Source organism: Amblyomma mixtum, chromosome 10 (assembly GCF_055824585.1).
Source record: "Amblyomma mixtum isolate Tamu chromosome 10, ASM5582458v1, whole genome shotgun sequence".
Lineage (NCBI taxonomy): Eukaryota > Metazoa > Arthropoda > Arachnida > Ixodida > Ixodidae > Amblyomma > Amblyomma mixtum.
The window spans coordinates 59,763,453-59,779,425 of NC_143021.1; the positions used below are offsets into that span (position 1 = coordinate 59,763,453).

Below are 15,973 nucleotides of genomic sequence, written 5' to 3' on the forward strand. Positions count from 1 at the left end.
TGGCGGGGCTTTTGGGGCGATGGGGGGGGGGGGGCGGAAAGTGCACCCTTTGACCCTCGCCGCGGCGCCTCTGGACGCTTCTGATGAGGGGTCGTTGTCGCCGACCAGCGTCCGCGCACTTGCGGGTGTATGCGTGGTTGTGGCTGTGACTGTGTGCGCGCGTAACCATGAGCCAAGGCGACGCCTGTGAGTTGTGCCGTTGTGTCCTTCTGCGTGAGCGCGAGGATGAGAAGGACCCCTCGCTGTGGACAAGGTTACACATCTGGACGCCGCCGAACGTCCTCGCCCGTTTCAGCCGGCGTGAAGGGGGGTGTACTAACTGTCTTGTGCCCGAACGTGATGTCGTGTCCAAGGGCGCGAGGTCAGTGCTCTGCCGCGGCCCCGTCGTCATCAACGCACCCTACATCAACGGAAAGAAGACCGCCATCAGTCGTCGCCCCTCCCAACCCGTTCAACGACGAAGTCTGCGAGCGGTGAGTCGCCGACAGGCCCACTGGGCCGCGCCATCGAACTTTGAGGCTGGCATCCACCTGTCACATAGTTGTACAGTTGAATTCACATCTTGTGTACCGTGTATATAATCTGCAAGCTGTTTTGATTTACTGAAGCGTATGCAAGTGTTGTTTGCCTTGTTTCCTTTGTTTTTGTGTTGTTTTTTTTACGTTGTTGTGGCTGGAACTGAAGTGTATCTAGTTTTTTTTGTGTATTCATTTCTTTGTTTTGGAACTGAAGTGTAGCTAGTTTTTCAACCCGTTCAACGACGAAGTCTGCGAGCGTTGAGTCGCCGACAGGCCCACTGGGCCGCGCCATCGAACTTTGAGGCTGGCATCCACCTGTCACATAGTTGTACAGTTGAATTCACATCTTGTGTACCGTGTATATAATCTGCAAGCTGTTTTGATTTACTGAAGCGTATGCAAGTGTTGTTTGCCTTGTTTTCCTTTGTTTTTGTGTTGTTTTTTTTACGTTGTTGTGGCTGGAACTGAAGTGTATCTAGTTTTTTTTGTGTATTCATTTCTTTATTTTGGAACTGAAGTGTAGCTAGTTTTTTTGTGTATTCATTTCTTTATTTTGGAACTGAAGTGTAGTTTTTTTTTGTGTATTGATTTCTTATTTTTTGGCCGCGTGCTTTGCCGATGGGTAGGAGGGCATTTAAGGAGAGGGGGATGTGGGAATCCTGGCTTTGCGCCGTCGCCTTTGCGCGGCTGTGCCGGCCGCCCGCGTTGTTTCTCCTCTTTCCCTTGCCCCCGCCTCAGGCGGTGGAGAGGCGGCTGGGTGACTAATCACTGTCATTTAGCCACAGCTCCGCCCCGGCTCCCCAAGGGCCTTTGCCATTGGCGCCTTTTGGCGGGAATTCGGGACCCCGCTTTGGGCGGCCGCGCGCCGCGCGACCGTCCGAGCGGGGCCCAGAGAGAGAGATCCCTCCGAGACAGCGAAAGGTGCGTACGTTACTGTTTGTCCGTGCCGGCCTTTGCCGTTCGGACCAGTGCTTACTCGAGCTCGCCCGCACGTGTCCTCTGACCTGCAGCGGCTCGAGCCTGTCCAGCGGGGTCCAGCGACCTCTGACAGGCGTACCTTGCGTTGAATGCCCACTCTCTCTCGCAACCGGCCCAACGGTCGACACGAGAGAGAGATCACAGCACTGCCGCGGGGACATTCTCCTGCAGCGGCGTGCTAGCGGCGCACATTGCTCGAGTCGCTTCGTGCGCGCACCGGAGCCTTGCTCCTCGCGCGCCCCCGGGACGGGGTGACTATTGAGTGCGTGTGTACCTGCTGAAGGACGACGTGAATAAACGTCTCCTTTGTGAACTTGGAGGCTTATTTCTTTGCGGCGAATCGCTCTCCTCCCAGCGGAGGTTGAGTGCACCGCATCGGTGTCCCAGTGTGTGTGTGGTGACGGCTGATCGGGGCCCTTGGCTCGCGCGAAGCTCGAACCCGCGGTGGGTGGTGGCCTGTGTCCACGTAGGAACCCACAATATCCTCCTTAGTGTTTCTTCAGCATGATTTCACTTGTAAAACCTAATTATTAGAGCGAAAGCTCTATTAAACACGGTTAGCCTGGCGCCTACAGCGAAGAGTTAGAGTGAGTGGCCAACTCCGGCGAGGCGGCCGTTAAATCCCCCTTAGTCACTTGGTTGCTGCGATGGCGTAGAGATAGAGCATCCGCCTCACATGCAAAAGGACCGGGGCTCGAATCCCGGTGCCCCGCAATTCTCCCCCGGTTTAGAAAAGAATATAAAACTCTGCGTGTTGATCGAAGTTCATAACCAGGCCTGGGGTGCGGCCTGATCTCCGTGATCACAACCGACAACTTACTCCCTCACCAGAACAGAAATTGGCCTCCCTGGTATAGCCCTAGGCCAAACATTTCATGGAGAAAGCAATTAACTCCCTGCCCTCACTTCCCAGCGGCCACGGAGCAATTGAATAAGGCGGATGTCAGACCTGTGTCGCAGTGGAGGGTGCTAAGAATCACCGGGAAAGGTCAGGCTGCCATTGCAAGGTGAGCCTGGCAACGTTTAAAGCTAGAACGTTATCCAGTGAGGCTAGCTTAGCAGTGGTGTTGGAGGAACCAGCGGGTATTAAATGGGATGTCATAGGGCTTAGTGAGGTTAGGACAGATGAGGCGTATGCAGTACTAGAGGGCGGGGACGTACTCCATCGTGGATTAGCGGACGGACGAGAGCTAGGTGTGGGATTCCACATCAATCCGGACATAACTGGCAACATAGAGGAGTTTTATAATATTAAAGCGAGGGAAAGCTATTGTAATTGGTCTTAAGAGGTACAACCTGAAGATGGTGAAGGCCTACGCGCCTACATCAAGCCATGACGACCAGGCCATTGAAAGCTTCTATAAGACGTGGAATCGGCAATGAACCAAATAAAATCAGAGTACACTGTACTGATCGGCGACTTCACTGCGAAGGTTGGCAAGTAGAATTCTGGAGAGCAAGTGGTAGGTGATTAAAGCTTAGGTTCTAGGAATAGCAGAGGAGAGGTATTAGTATTGTTCTCAGATAGATGTAATTTACAGATGATGAAACCTCCGTCCGCAAAAGAGAACAAGAAGGTGAGGTGGGAGAGCCTCAGCGGCGAGGTTAAAATTAAAATATCCTTCAATTATGCGTTCACCCTGGCATCGTGGAAGATGTGTAGGTCCTCGTAAAGGTCCGTTGTAATGACCACAGAATGGAAAGGCCTCGTATTAGCTTAGATTTGAACAAGAAACGGAACGAACTAGTGAAGCGGAAGCCCATAATGGGTTAGCGGTAAGAGGGAAAGTAGAGGAGTTCAGGATTCCGCTGCAGAAAAGAAATTCGGCTTGAGCCTATGAAGACAACCGTTATGTTGGAACAATTAACGATAATCTCACAGCTATCGTTACGGAGTGTGCCGTAGAAGTAAGCGGTAGGACGGCTCGACAGTGTACCGGCAAGCTACCTCTGGGGATGAAAGATCTGATTAAGAAACACCAAAACATGAGGGCGTCTAGCCTTACAGGAAGAATAGGTAAGAACTAGCAGAGCTATCAAAGTGAATAAATACGCGAAGGCAGCCGACAGAAGGAAGTTTAATATGGAGACAATCGAGCACACTCTAGAAAACTCAGGTAGACTAAAGGCTGAGAAGAGGAAACTAGGCATAGGTACAAAACTTATGTATGCGTTAAGAGGCAGATGGCAGTGTCAATAGCTATATAAAAAAGAAAGTTAAAATAGGCGAAGAGTTCTACGCATCTCTATTGTGGGAATCCTGGCTTTCCGCCGTCGCCTTTGCGCGGCTGTGCCGGCCGCTCGCGTTGTTTCTCCTCTTTCCCTTGCTCCCGCCTCAGGCGGTGGAGAGGCGGCTGGGTGACTAATCACTGTCATTTAGCCACAGCTCCGCCCCGGCTCTCCAAGGGCCTTTGCCATTGGCGCCTTTTGGCGGGAATTCGGGACCCCGCTTTGGGCGGCCGCGCGCCGCGCGACCGTCCGAGCGGGGCCCAGAGAGAGAGATCCCTCCGAGACAGCGAAAGGTGCGTACGTTACTGTTTGTCCGTGCCGGCCGTTGCCGTTCGGACCAGTGCTTACTCGAGCTCGCCCGCACGTGTCCTCTGACCTGCAGCGGCTCGAGCCTGTCCAGCGGGGTCCAGCGACCTCCGACAGGCGTACCTTGCGTTGATTGCCCACTCTCTCTCGCAACCGGCCCAACGGTCGACACGAGAGAGAGATCACAGCACTGCCGCGGGGACATTCTCCTGCAGCGGCGTGCTAGCGGCACGCATTGCTCGAGTCGCTTCGTGCGCGCAGCGGAGCCTTGCTCCTCGCGCGCCCCCGGGACGGGGTGACTATTGAGTGTGTGTGTATCAGCTGGAGGACGATGTGAATAAACATCTCCTTTGTGAACTTGGAGGCCTATTTCTTTGCGGCGAATCGCTCTCCTCCCAGCGGAGGTTGAGTGCGCTGCAACGGTGTCCCAGTGTGTGTGTGGTGACGGCTGATCGGGGCCCTTGGCTCGCGCGAAGCTCGAACCCGCGGTGGGTGGTGGCCTGTGTCCACTTAGGAACCCACAACTGGCGCCCAACGTGCTAAGTCATTGGCGCTTACGCCTTTGATGGCACATTAGCCGAGCAGGTCGCCTTGACGATCACGCTTGCGCACCGTGTCTACCACCCCCAGCGCGGCACTCGGCAGCTACATGTCGGCTCCCTACGGAGTTGTAGCGTCGTTTGATGCGCTGGCTGCTGTTCCTTCGAATAGCTAGACACCGTGGTTGGCCGCGGCCCCCATTGGGGTTTACGGTGACACAACCCAAAATGTCGACCACGCGGCTCCCATTGGAGCTGTATCGGAAGCACCCTGCGGTGCATCCGCTGGTCGCATGCCTCAGCTGTGCACGCTTTCCGCCCAGTGCGAAAACAGTTCGTGTCACGCTACCGCAACCGGCAGTTTCGAACAGCAGCAGCCGTGCCCCGCGAGCAGTCAATTCTGCTCTGGGAACGGCGAGGCGCTGGCCCGGTTCCCTGTGGAAACCACGCCGCTCATCGAACTAGGAGCCTTGCCTCCCTCGTTCGTGCAGCCCGCCCAAGCCTTCACTGAGGCAGGGGTGCAGTGCGCTCAGTTGGCTGATGCGGCTCCGCGAGCCTGCGGGTCGGCTGGCGCGCTGGGCTCTCCTGATACAGCATTACTACTTTTCCGTGCAGTGTCGAAAGGGGAGCACAAACGTGGTAGCTGACGCGCTATCCCGTGCCCCACTCGCCAGCGGCGCCTTGACGCCTGTAGGCGGAGGGGGCGAAACAGCGGACGAGCCGCCGGGCGGCAAGGAGGGGGAACCCGCAAAAGGGTTAACCCATTCCGCTAACCAGGCGAGCAGCGCTTCGCAAAGCGGGCGAGAGGCAAAGCTCTTCGTGAGCGCGCCTCGGAGTTGCCGACGCGAACGGAAATTTTGGCTGCAAACCTGAGTGGGGACGAGATCATGCTCCCCTCTGGGATGACTGGAATCGTTTTCAGCCGTAAGAGCCACTGAAAGCCCAGCAAAATGACCCGTTTTGTCGCGAGGTGAGCGACGGTCTCAGGGAGACGGAGCGCCGTGACGCTACTTGTATTGTAGCGGGCGCAGGGGGGCAGAAGCCAGCGTGTGTCGCGGCGAACCCCGGGGAGTCATATTTGCTGGACCATGACGGGCTCGTGCTGAAGTACATAGCCACCGATGACGAGTCCATCGACCCGTTCTAGGTGGTTATCCCCAAAAGTCTGAGAGGCGCACTTTTGCGATTCTCTCATGACGAACCACTGGCCGGTCATCTGAGTGGCTCCAAAGTTTTTGCGAAACTGAGTCATTCGGTGACGTGGCCCGGCATGAAGCGTGACATTTTCCGCTATTGCCGTTCCTGCCATGTCTGTCAAGCGGTGAAGTCACGGGGCGGCAAGCCGCCTGGAATGATGAAACCGATTGACAGTGTGCGTCCGTGGCAGATGGCCACCTGCGATTTGATGGGGCCTTTCCCCAGGAGCAAGCAGGGGTTCATAGACCTGAAGGCCTACGCGTCACGGTCTGACGAGCTTGCGCCGGTACCCATTGGTATCAAAGGCAAGCGCAAAGGCACAACTGGTGCTGCGGAACGCAAGCGTACGGAGCACCGGTACAATCTGAGGCGACGGTCACCGGTGTGATTGATGCCGGACGGCGGACTTTTCCGCAACCGAAGGCACGCAGCTTCAGCTAGCTGGCGAGCTTTCTCGTCAGGCCCTACCCAGGCGAAGCACGGTGTGTTATTATTTTTTTTTTGGCAGCAGGATCAGTTCCAGCCTTGTGTGTTTATCAGTTTATTTATTTTTTTGTTTGAGTCAGTTTCTAGCCACTTTCGTTTCCCCGCTTGTACATCTGTTTTCGTTTTAACGTACCGAGATGTACATAGGCAAACTTCAGCCCGCTCGTGCTTGCTCTTATCTTCTAGAAGGAATAGATTGGATTAGGTGTCGTTTGTACAGCGCGCCTTTTCTCATTTCCGGCCCGACTGTGGGTGGTTGGCTCGTTAAGGAGCCGTGTGTCGCGGTGCGAGTTTTGTGCGGCCCGTATGGAGGGGAAGTTGGCGGGGCGTTTGGGGCGATGGTGGGGCGGCAAGTGCACCCTTTGACCCTCGCCGCGGCGCTTCTGGACGCTTCTGATAGGGGGGTCGCTGTCGCCGACCAGCGTCCGCGCACGTGCCGGTGTATGCGTGTTTGTGGCTGTGGCTGTGTGCGCGCGTAACCATGAGCCAAGGCGACGCCTGTGAGTTGTGCCGTTGTGTCCTTCTGCGTGAGCGCGAGGATGAGAAGGACCCCCTCGCTGTGGACAAGGTTACACATCTGGACGCCGCCGAACGTCCTCGCCCGTTTCAGCCGGCGTGAAGGGGGTGCACTAACTTTCTTGTGCCCGAACGTGATGTCGTGTCCAAGGGCGCGAGGTCAGTGCTCTGCCGCGGCCCCGTCGTCATCAACGCACCATACATCAACGGAAAGAAGACTGCCATCAGTCGTCGGCCCTCCCAACCCGTTCAACTTGAAGTCTGCGAGCGGTGAGTCGCCGACAGGCCCACTGGGCCGCGCCACCGAACTTTGAGGCTGGCATCCACCTGTAACATAGTTGTACAGTTGTATTCACATCTTCTTGTGTACCGTGTATATAATCTGCAAGCTGTTTTGATTTACTGAAGCGTATGCAAGTGTTGTTTGCCTTGTTTTTCCTTTGTTTGTTTTACATTGTTCTGGCTGGAACTGAAGTGTAGCTAGTTTTTTTTTGTGTATTCATTTCTTTCTTTTGGAACTGAAGTGTAGCTAGTTTTTTTTTGTGTATTCATTTCTTTATTTTGGAACTGAAGTGTAGATTTTTTTTGTGTATTGATTTCTTTATTTTTGGCCGCGTGCTTTGCCGATGGGTAGGAGGGCATTTAAGGAGAGGGGGATGTGGGAATCCTGGCTTTCCGCCGTCGCCTTTGCGCGGCTGTGCCGGCCGCCCGCGTTGTTTCTCCTCTTTCCCTTGCTCCCGCCTCAGGCGGTGGAGAGGCGGCTGGGTGACTAATCACTGTCATTTAGCCACAGCTCCGCCCCGGCTCTCCAAGGGCCTTTGCCATTGGCGCCTTTTGGCGGGAATTCGGGACCCCGCTTTGTGCGGCCGCGCGCCGCGCGACCGTCCGAGCGGGGCCCAGAGAGAGAGATCCCTCCGAGACAGCGAAAGGTGCGTACGTTACTGTTTGTCCGTGCCGGCCGTTGCCGTTCGGACCAGTGCTTACTCGAGCTCGCCCGCACGTGTCCTCTGACCTGCAGCGGCTCGAGCCTGTCCAGCGGGGTCCAGCGACCTCCGACAGGCGTACCTTGCGTTGATTGCCCACTCTCTCTCGCAACCGGCCCAACGGTCGACACGAGAGAGAGATCACAGCACTGCCGCGGGGACATTCTCCTGCAGCGGCGTGCTAGCGGCACGCATTGCTCGAGTCGCTTCGTGCGCGCAGCGGAGCCTTGCTCCTCGCGCGCCCCCGGGACGGGGTGACTATTGAGTGTGTGTGTATCAGCTGGAGGACGATGTGAATAAACATCTCCTTTGTGAACTTGGAGGCCTATTTCTTTGCGGCGAATCGCTCTCCTCCCAGCGGAGGTTGAGTGCGCTGCAACGGTGTCCCAGTGTGTGTGTGGTGACGGCTGATCGGGGCCCTTGGCTCGCGCGAAGCTCGAACCCGCGGTGGGTGGTGGCCTGTGTCCACTTAGAAACCCACACTATACAGTAGCCAGTGCAGTCAGAATGTTAAGAAGAGAGACATTAGCGAACGGCAATGGACATCCTTCCAGTAACGAAAGCAGAAGTAAAGAAAGGCGTATGTGCAATGCAACAGGGGAAAGCATCTGGTGAGGATCAAGTAGACTTTTGGTATGATTGTGTTTGTTACCAGAATTCATAGCATATGTAGCCTTTAATAGGGAACATGGGCCCTGTCAAGCCGCGCTTTTTCTGGCTTTTTGCCCATGTTCCCACATTGTGTACACATGATGTCAAATAAATCTGTCTGTCTGTCTGTCTGTCTGTCTGTCTGTCTGTCTGTCTGTCTGTCTGTCTGTCTGTCTGTCTGTCTGTCTGTCTGTCTGTCTGTCTGTCTGTCTGTCTGTCTGTCTGTCTGTCTGTCTGTCTGTCTGTCTGTCTGTCTGTCTGTCTGTCTGTCTGTCTGTCTGTCTGTCTGTCTGTCTGTCTGTCTGTCTGTCTGTCTGTCTGTCTGTCTGTCTGTCTGTCTGTCTGTCTGTCTGTCTGTCTGTCTGTCTGTCTGTCTGTCTGTCTGTCTGTCTGTCTGTCTGTCTGTCTGTCTGTCTGTCTGTCTGTCTGTCTGTCTGTCTGTCTGTCTGTCTGTCTGTCTGTCTGTCTGTCTGTCTGTCTGTCTGTCTGTCTGTCTGTCTGTCTGTCTGTCTGTCTGTCTGTCTGTCTGTCTGTCTGTCTGTCTGTCTGTCTGTCTGTCTGTCTGTCTGTCTGTCTGTCTGTCTGTCTGTCTGTCTGTCTGTCTGTCTGTCTGTCTGTCTGTCTGTCTGTCTGTCTGTCTGTCTGTCTGTCTGTCTGTCTGTCTGTCTGTCTGTCTGTCTGTCTGTCTGTCTGTCTGTCTGTCTGTCTGTCTGTCTGTCTGTCTGTCTGTCTGTCTGTCTGTCTGTCTGTCTGTCTGTCTGTCTGTCTGTCTGTCTGTCTGTCTGTCTGTCTGTCTGTCTGTCTGTCTGTCTGTCTGTCTGTCTGTCTGTCTGTCTGTCTGTCTGTCTGTCTGTCTGTCTGTCTGTCTGTCTGTCTGTCTGTCTGTCTGTCTGTCTGTCTGTCTGTCTGTCTGTCTGTCTGTCTGTCTGTCTGTCTGTCTGTCTGTCTGTCTGTCTGTCTGTCTGTCTGTCTGTCTGTCTGTCTGTCTGTCTGTCTGTCTGTCTGTCTGTCTGTCTGTCTGTCTGTCTCTGTCTGTCTGTCTGTCTGTCTGTCTGTCTGTCTCTGTCTGTCTGTCTGTCTGTCTGTCTGTCTAAATAAAGAAGACGAAGTGGGCTTGAGCAGGGCATGTAATGCGAAGGCAAGATAACCGCTGGTCCCTAAGGGTAACGGAGTAGGTTCCAAAAGAAGGCAGCGTAGCAGGGGGCGGCAGAAAGTTAGGTGGGCCAATGAGATTATGTTAGCGGGGATACGGCGGTGGCAGCTGGCAAATGACAGGGTTAATTCGAGACAGGGGAGAGGCCTTTGCCCTTGCGTGGGCGTGGTCAGGCTGATGATGAGTCACATGGCATCGCAGCGGCTAGGCTGCGATGCCATGCAGTGTGCGCATCTTCGATGCCTCTCCGCAGCGGGTCACGTGGCATGACATCATAGTACAGACCACCACTTCGTCAGCTAAAGGTCAGTTTTGCCTCGAGGAATAGGGCTCTCACTCTAAAAGCTAGGGCTTTTTCGGAGATATTTTTCGGTCTGAAATTCTGGAAATCCATTTATGAGCGCAGACCAAAAAAATCCCCAGTAAATTACTACTAGAAGGAGAGGAGCTAGGATAGCAGAAAGCAAAAGGTTTTTCTAATGGATGAATTAGTAGTCTCTAAACGAAAGACTGGGCCTACCAAGGCTGCAGAGGGCCGTTTTCCAGAACAATACTATAGGCGCTACTGGCATCGTGATGGCGCAGGCTGGGTTTGAATAAAGATGACTCAAAAGCATGGAGGGAAATGTAGCTAATGAGGCAGCGTACTGCGATAAAATTGAAGCCCAGTCATAAAAAAAGTTAAAAAAGGGGAGTCGGCTTCCCCGTGGTAGTGCGCGGTGATATCTATCACTGCGGCGTGCGTGCATATGCAGATAAGCGCGGCAAACTAACCGTAGATCGTTCCCGTTGCTGTAGGCGCCCGCGCCATGGGTCGTGTAGATGCGCGCACAAAGGCATACCAAAAGCCTAAATATTAGGGACTGACTCGGAGGGTGGAAAACTAGGGAGAAGGAGCGGCTTCATGAGCACTTGGCTTCTGGAGGCTGGCCGCGGGGCGTCACGCTCCCTCCTTAGTTACTTTCCTCCTTGCTCACAAGGGACTCATCCTCTGTTCATTAAAAAGTGGCCGACATTAAGTGCAGTTATTTTTTTAGAGGGCTCCATTGCACCTTGAGCGTCTTGACAGGAGTCCTAAAGACTATCGCTGTTTCTTCTATCTCTTGCAGATGGCGGAGGCGTCGGAGATGTCGATGTCGATGTCCGTGCAGAGTGCTTGGTGAGTGATTTTACTGTTCTAGAGACGCATATAAATTGGTAGAAAAGCGGGCATGAATGAAACCGTGCGATTAGCAGATCAGCGCGGCCAAGAGCTCGCTACGCTGCCCTCGACCGCCAGGCGTTGATCAAAGGCAATTTTGGTCTCGACGGTGGTGTTTTGAATGAACAGGTGGGTATGACTCAGAAATGATCAGTCATTTCGAATACCAGCATGAGCAGTAAGGAAGAGCCATGGAACAGATATTGATTAAGAAAATAGTTTGGTTGGGCAAGTCTGTCCATAGACTTCAAAGTGTAGTTCTCTTCTGGCATGTGTGAATAATATCCAGGATGTCCTACCTGTGCAGCCCCCATCACGGCGATGTGGGTTCTCCACCCTTGCCAACAAAACTACTTGCGCGCTTGCTCTCTACTTATGCGTTCGCACTTGTCTGCAGCCATTTCTGGGTTTTTGAGACGGAAAAGAATTTTTTTTGCACACTTCCCAAAAAATTTGGCGCCATCTGTGCGCGCTTGCTAGAAGTTTCGTCGCGTTTTTAAAACAGGTGCATCCCGACAACGACCACGTTTCAGAGGGCGCTGAGACGTGGTATTACAGTTCGTAATTAATCGATAGGTCACACACGCGTGCGCGTGCGTGTTTTGGTTGTCAACGTTTCCTTGCGTGTGCACTCATGGACAAAATATTGCGAGACGCAGTGGCGGCGTATTGAAGCTGCCTCTGCGCCACTAGGCGGCGCAGTGGCCGCGTCGAGGCTGCGCTGGCCGATGGTTAGGCGCATGCGGGTCCGATATGCTACACTATACCTGTCTCCTAGCTGGTCTCGCGTGAGTAGCTGCTTTTTCAGAGCTTGGCCAGGCTTGGCTGCGGGCGGCCTCTTTTCGCCACTCGCGCGAGTCAGCCGTCATGAGGCCGCCGTATACTCTGCGCGCGGCCGTGCGACTGAGATGACGTGCGCTTCCACAGCGCCTGTCGCATTTATGTCCTGTTTTTTGAGGGAAAAAATAAAGCATTGTCGTTTTTTTCTTTCGCTAATCATTTGTAACTTCTTGCCTACGAACGAGCCCGGGTTATTGCAAGCAGTCCGCTGTATCAGAACCGCTTCTCCAGGAACAGATTCTGTCCGTGCCCCTCAACGGCCAGCTTTACCGTGAAACATAACCCCTTCGTAACTATTGTGCCACCCGAAAGTGTAAAGAACAGACAGAATTCTTAGGCAACAAATTTACTGCCACAAAAGGAAAATGCGGAAACAAAAAGCAATCGAAGTGCCCATAGCAGAAGCCACTATCTACTATTCGAAGTAGTAGCCGTCAGCAGCAACCACGCTTGCGAAACGCCGCAGCATCTATTTGTAGGAATTGTAGAATGAGTAGCGAGAGAAAAAACTAGACAGCGCTTCATTTCTTTTCTATAAAATGCGCCATAAATGCGACGGCCGCCGTGAATTCGCGCCGCCATCGCAGTCGCCGAGACGCGCGCCGACCATGACAGCCATATGGCTCCTGGCGAGCGGTGAAAAGCGCCCGCCCGTGGCCAAGACTAGAAAATGCAGCTACTCACGCAAAACTAGCTGACAAACAGGCAAGCGGACGAATATAGGACAAGCGTGCGCATAGTCATCGGCCAGCGCAGCCTCGACGCGGGCACTGCCCCGCCCAGTGGCTTAGAGGCAGCTTGAAACAGCACTCCGGCATCACACAAAATGTTGTAAATAGGTGAATTGGAAGATTGGTTTTTGAGGAAAGGAAATGGCGCAGTATCTGTCTCACATAACTCTGTGGACACCTGAACCGCGCCGTACGGGAAGGCAGGAAGGTGGGAGTAAAAGAAGAGAGAAAGAGGGGCCGTACTGGAGGTCTCCGGAATAATTTTGACCACCTGCGGATCTTTAACGTGCGCTGACATCGCACAGCACATGGGCGCCTCTTGCGTTTCGACTCCATCAAAATTTTGAACATGACTGTACTTCCCAACAAAACATCTGCAGCACCCACTGATCACTGTTATTGCGGCGGTCGTTGCTGAACTAGATTTTGAACAAAGGATCAAATGGCGAACTAACCCACCTGCAATTCTTAGTAAATGTAGAGAACATAGAGATTGATTGATTGAAAACATCTTTATTTATTCAGTATTTTCAGAACATGCGGGTGGGCCTCCTAGTCCGGTAGTCCATTGGCTGCTGCTGCTGCGGTGGCCCTCCCGACCAGCCAGTGCTGACGGTCAGGATCATCGCTGAGCAGAATAGCCTCCCACTGCTCCTCCGAGGGGTTGGGAATGGGGTCAAGAAAGGGATTAAAGTGGCATGCCCACACCATATGGTAGAGGTTAGCTACCTCTCCACAGTGTGGGCACTGCGGAGAGTATAGTGTAGGGTACCACAGGTGTAATTTAGCTGGTGTTGGGTATGTGTTGGTTTGTAGTCTCTTAAGGGTGTTCTCTTCTAACTTATTGAGGGATTTGTGTGGTGTTGGGTACTCCTTTCTGGCTGTTCTGTATGGCGCGAGATTGTCAGCATACACTGCTAAACCTATCAGGTCACGGCACCCTTCGTGGTCATCAGGGGGAGACGCCCGGTATAGAAGAGCTTGGGCATGCCTGTGAGCGGCTTCGTTTCCTCCTGGTAGTTCCAGGTGACCGGGAAACCAGATGATTGAGGCTTGGTTGGGTGGATGCTTAGTCAGCAATGACAACCCTGACTTATGAATTAATCCGTAATTGAAGTTGCGACCGGCGTTCTGGGAATCAGTGAGCACAACGGCGTTCGGTTTAGATGCTACAGCTAATGCAATAGCTGCCTCCTCTGTGTGAGTGGGGTTAGATGTTTTCACCGAGGCGCAGTTCACCATCGACCCTGAAGGCGTTGAGACTACAATAGTCATGACTCCATTCTGTGGTCCTGCTGCGTCCACGTAAAGGGTGTTAGTCTGCTTGTCCCATTTCTTCTGCAGGGCTTCCCCTCTTTCCTTCCTCCTCTCGATGTTATATGCGGGATGCATATTCCGCGGAATGGGGTGCACGTTGATGCGTCTTCTCACATCGCCTGGGACCTCTTCCCTTTGGTCAATTGTATAGGGCTGATTAACATGGATCTTCTCGAGCAGTTCTCTGCCGGGTGTTGTGAGTGCGAGCCTATTGAGTTGTGAGAGCCATTGTGCTTCCCACATCTCTTTGAGGGTAATATGTACCCCTAGAGCCATGAGCGTGGCCGTTGGCGTGGAGTTCGGTAGCCCCAGTGCCGTCTTGTAGGCTTTCCTGATGAGTGTCTCCAAGTTTTCAATTTCCGACCTGGAGAGGTTAAGGAATGCCGTCCCGTACATTATCCGCGAGATCACGAAAGCTTGCACAAAGCGGATGGTGTGCCTTTCTTTCATGCCATGGTGTTTATTTCGGATACGATGTATCATCCGGAGGATTTGCTCGGTGGATGTTGTAAGCTTCTTCATTGTGGTGGTGTTCTGTCGCCCCTGTGGGATATACTGCCCTAGGATCTTGATCTCCGTGGGTTTCTGTACTGGGTGGCTCTCTATATACACCGAGATGTTCTGCGCTAGGGGTGTCCTCGGGTTCTTCAGAATTAGCAACTCGGACTTTTGAAGACGCTCCTCGATCTCGGCGTCACTCCCCGAGTTGCACCAGACAGTGCTATCATAAAGAGAACGGCATGTTTAACGTCAGAGCAACGTCAGGAAGCATGTCCTGTTTTCTGGTGAGCAATAGCTGCTTTTTTTGCGCAATCAGCGGACTCCGTTTCTCTTCCCAGGTGAGCGTGGCAGTGATGATGGTTCTGCGCTAAATCATGAGATCGAAGTTCGTGCGGGCGCACCAATATCATAGCGGCTGCAACGCCATTCCTAGTGTAATGCTGTCCAATAGCAGCCAAATGGTTTGGGCAATTTGGTACTACATGGTCTGAGAGGAATGGCGCGGCAGGGGAAGATGTGGACGAAAGAGAACATGCACACAAGCGTCAACTTTCAATTTGTGAACACGCCGGATTTATGGCAGGCAACGCGCGCCTCTAAAACTGCAAATGAACAAAATCAGCGCGTGTATGCCAGACACGCCACGCAAATTAAGACAACGCACATGAGCATTAAAAATCACAGCCATACTCAAGCGAACCGCCGCACGTGCAGGACCCCCAGCTGTAAGCAAAAAGCTAAAGAATGTAAACAAACAAATTTCCGACAATTACGTTACATCCTAACGCGAAATGTGAGAGCAGCACATCAGCTGTTAGTTTTTCGATAGATTGAGGCACATAATTCGAGCAAGACATGCATGTACAATTACATTTTTTACACATATTCCTTCTTCAAGAAACACTCCATTAACAGTTCTTTATTGTTATGAAGAATGCTTTGTGGATGGAGAAATAAGTTGATGCCGTCATAGGCCGAAATAAAAAAATCAGGGGGCACTTTGACTGTCTAAATTGCGTAGAGGCGAAAGCGTTTTCCGCACCACTTTGCCTATGTGACACTGGTAACGTCACCGCTGGATGACGTCACACATAATTGATGGAGAAGTAATTAGAAATTACTAATTAATGACTAATTACTGATCAATCACTCAGCACTAACTGACTGCTAATTAATGGCGCTTAAGCTTCGCCTTTAGGAGTGGAACGCGACAGCGTGTTGTAGCGCTGCCAGGGACTCCATGGAACGCCCCATCCGTTCGGCGCGATGCTTGTCCTTTGAACGCGACGGTTTTTGAGGAAACGAAATGGCGCTGTAATTCTCAGTCATCTTGGTGGACACCTTAGCCGCACCGTACAGGGAGGGAGGAAGTGGCAGTGAAAGCAGAAAGAGGGGCCGTAATGAAGAAACTGAAAATTGTATTTGACGAAAGCAAATTACGTAGTAACAGTCTGATATCTCGGTGGAGACCCGTCAAAATGCAGTCACATCTGTCGACACGGCCGCCGACACGGACGCAGACAAAGCTGCCGACACGGATTGCTAACGACAGCACGAGGCATTAAAGGCTTTCGCCTTTATACATGGATATAGGCTCAACTTACTGCACCAGTGCCTGGTTCTCAAAGACGATGTCTGCACAACTATTTCGCGAGGTTGTCACAGCTGTGGGAGGCGTTACGAGCGAGAGGAACGGGATGTTTTCTGCATAAGTGGCAAGAAATACCCGCTTGTCCTTATATTGACACTAAAGCCCCCTTCCACACTGCCACCCTGGCAGGTGGCAGCGTTTCTGGTGCAACGTTGTCAATGCCAAAGCATGCAGCG

At 52.9% G+C, this 15,973-nt stretch overlaps 1 protein-coding gene across 1 annotated transcript in view; it reads left to right on the plus strand.

Annotated features, from left to right (window-relative positions):
* LOC149325902 (uncharacterized) overlaps positions 1 to 15,973 on the plus strand; it is a 405,896-nt gene that overhangs the window by 26,450 nt on the left and 363,473 nt on the right. The window contains exon 2 of the mRNA XM_089562519.1: positions 10,666 to 10,715. Coding sequence (XP_089418645.1) covers positions 10,666 to 10,715 — 50 coding nt within the window. The remainder of the gene's footprint in view (positions 1 to 10,665; positions 10,716 to 15,973) is intronic.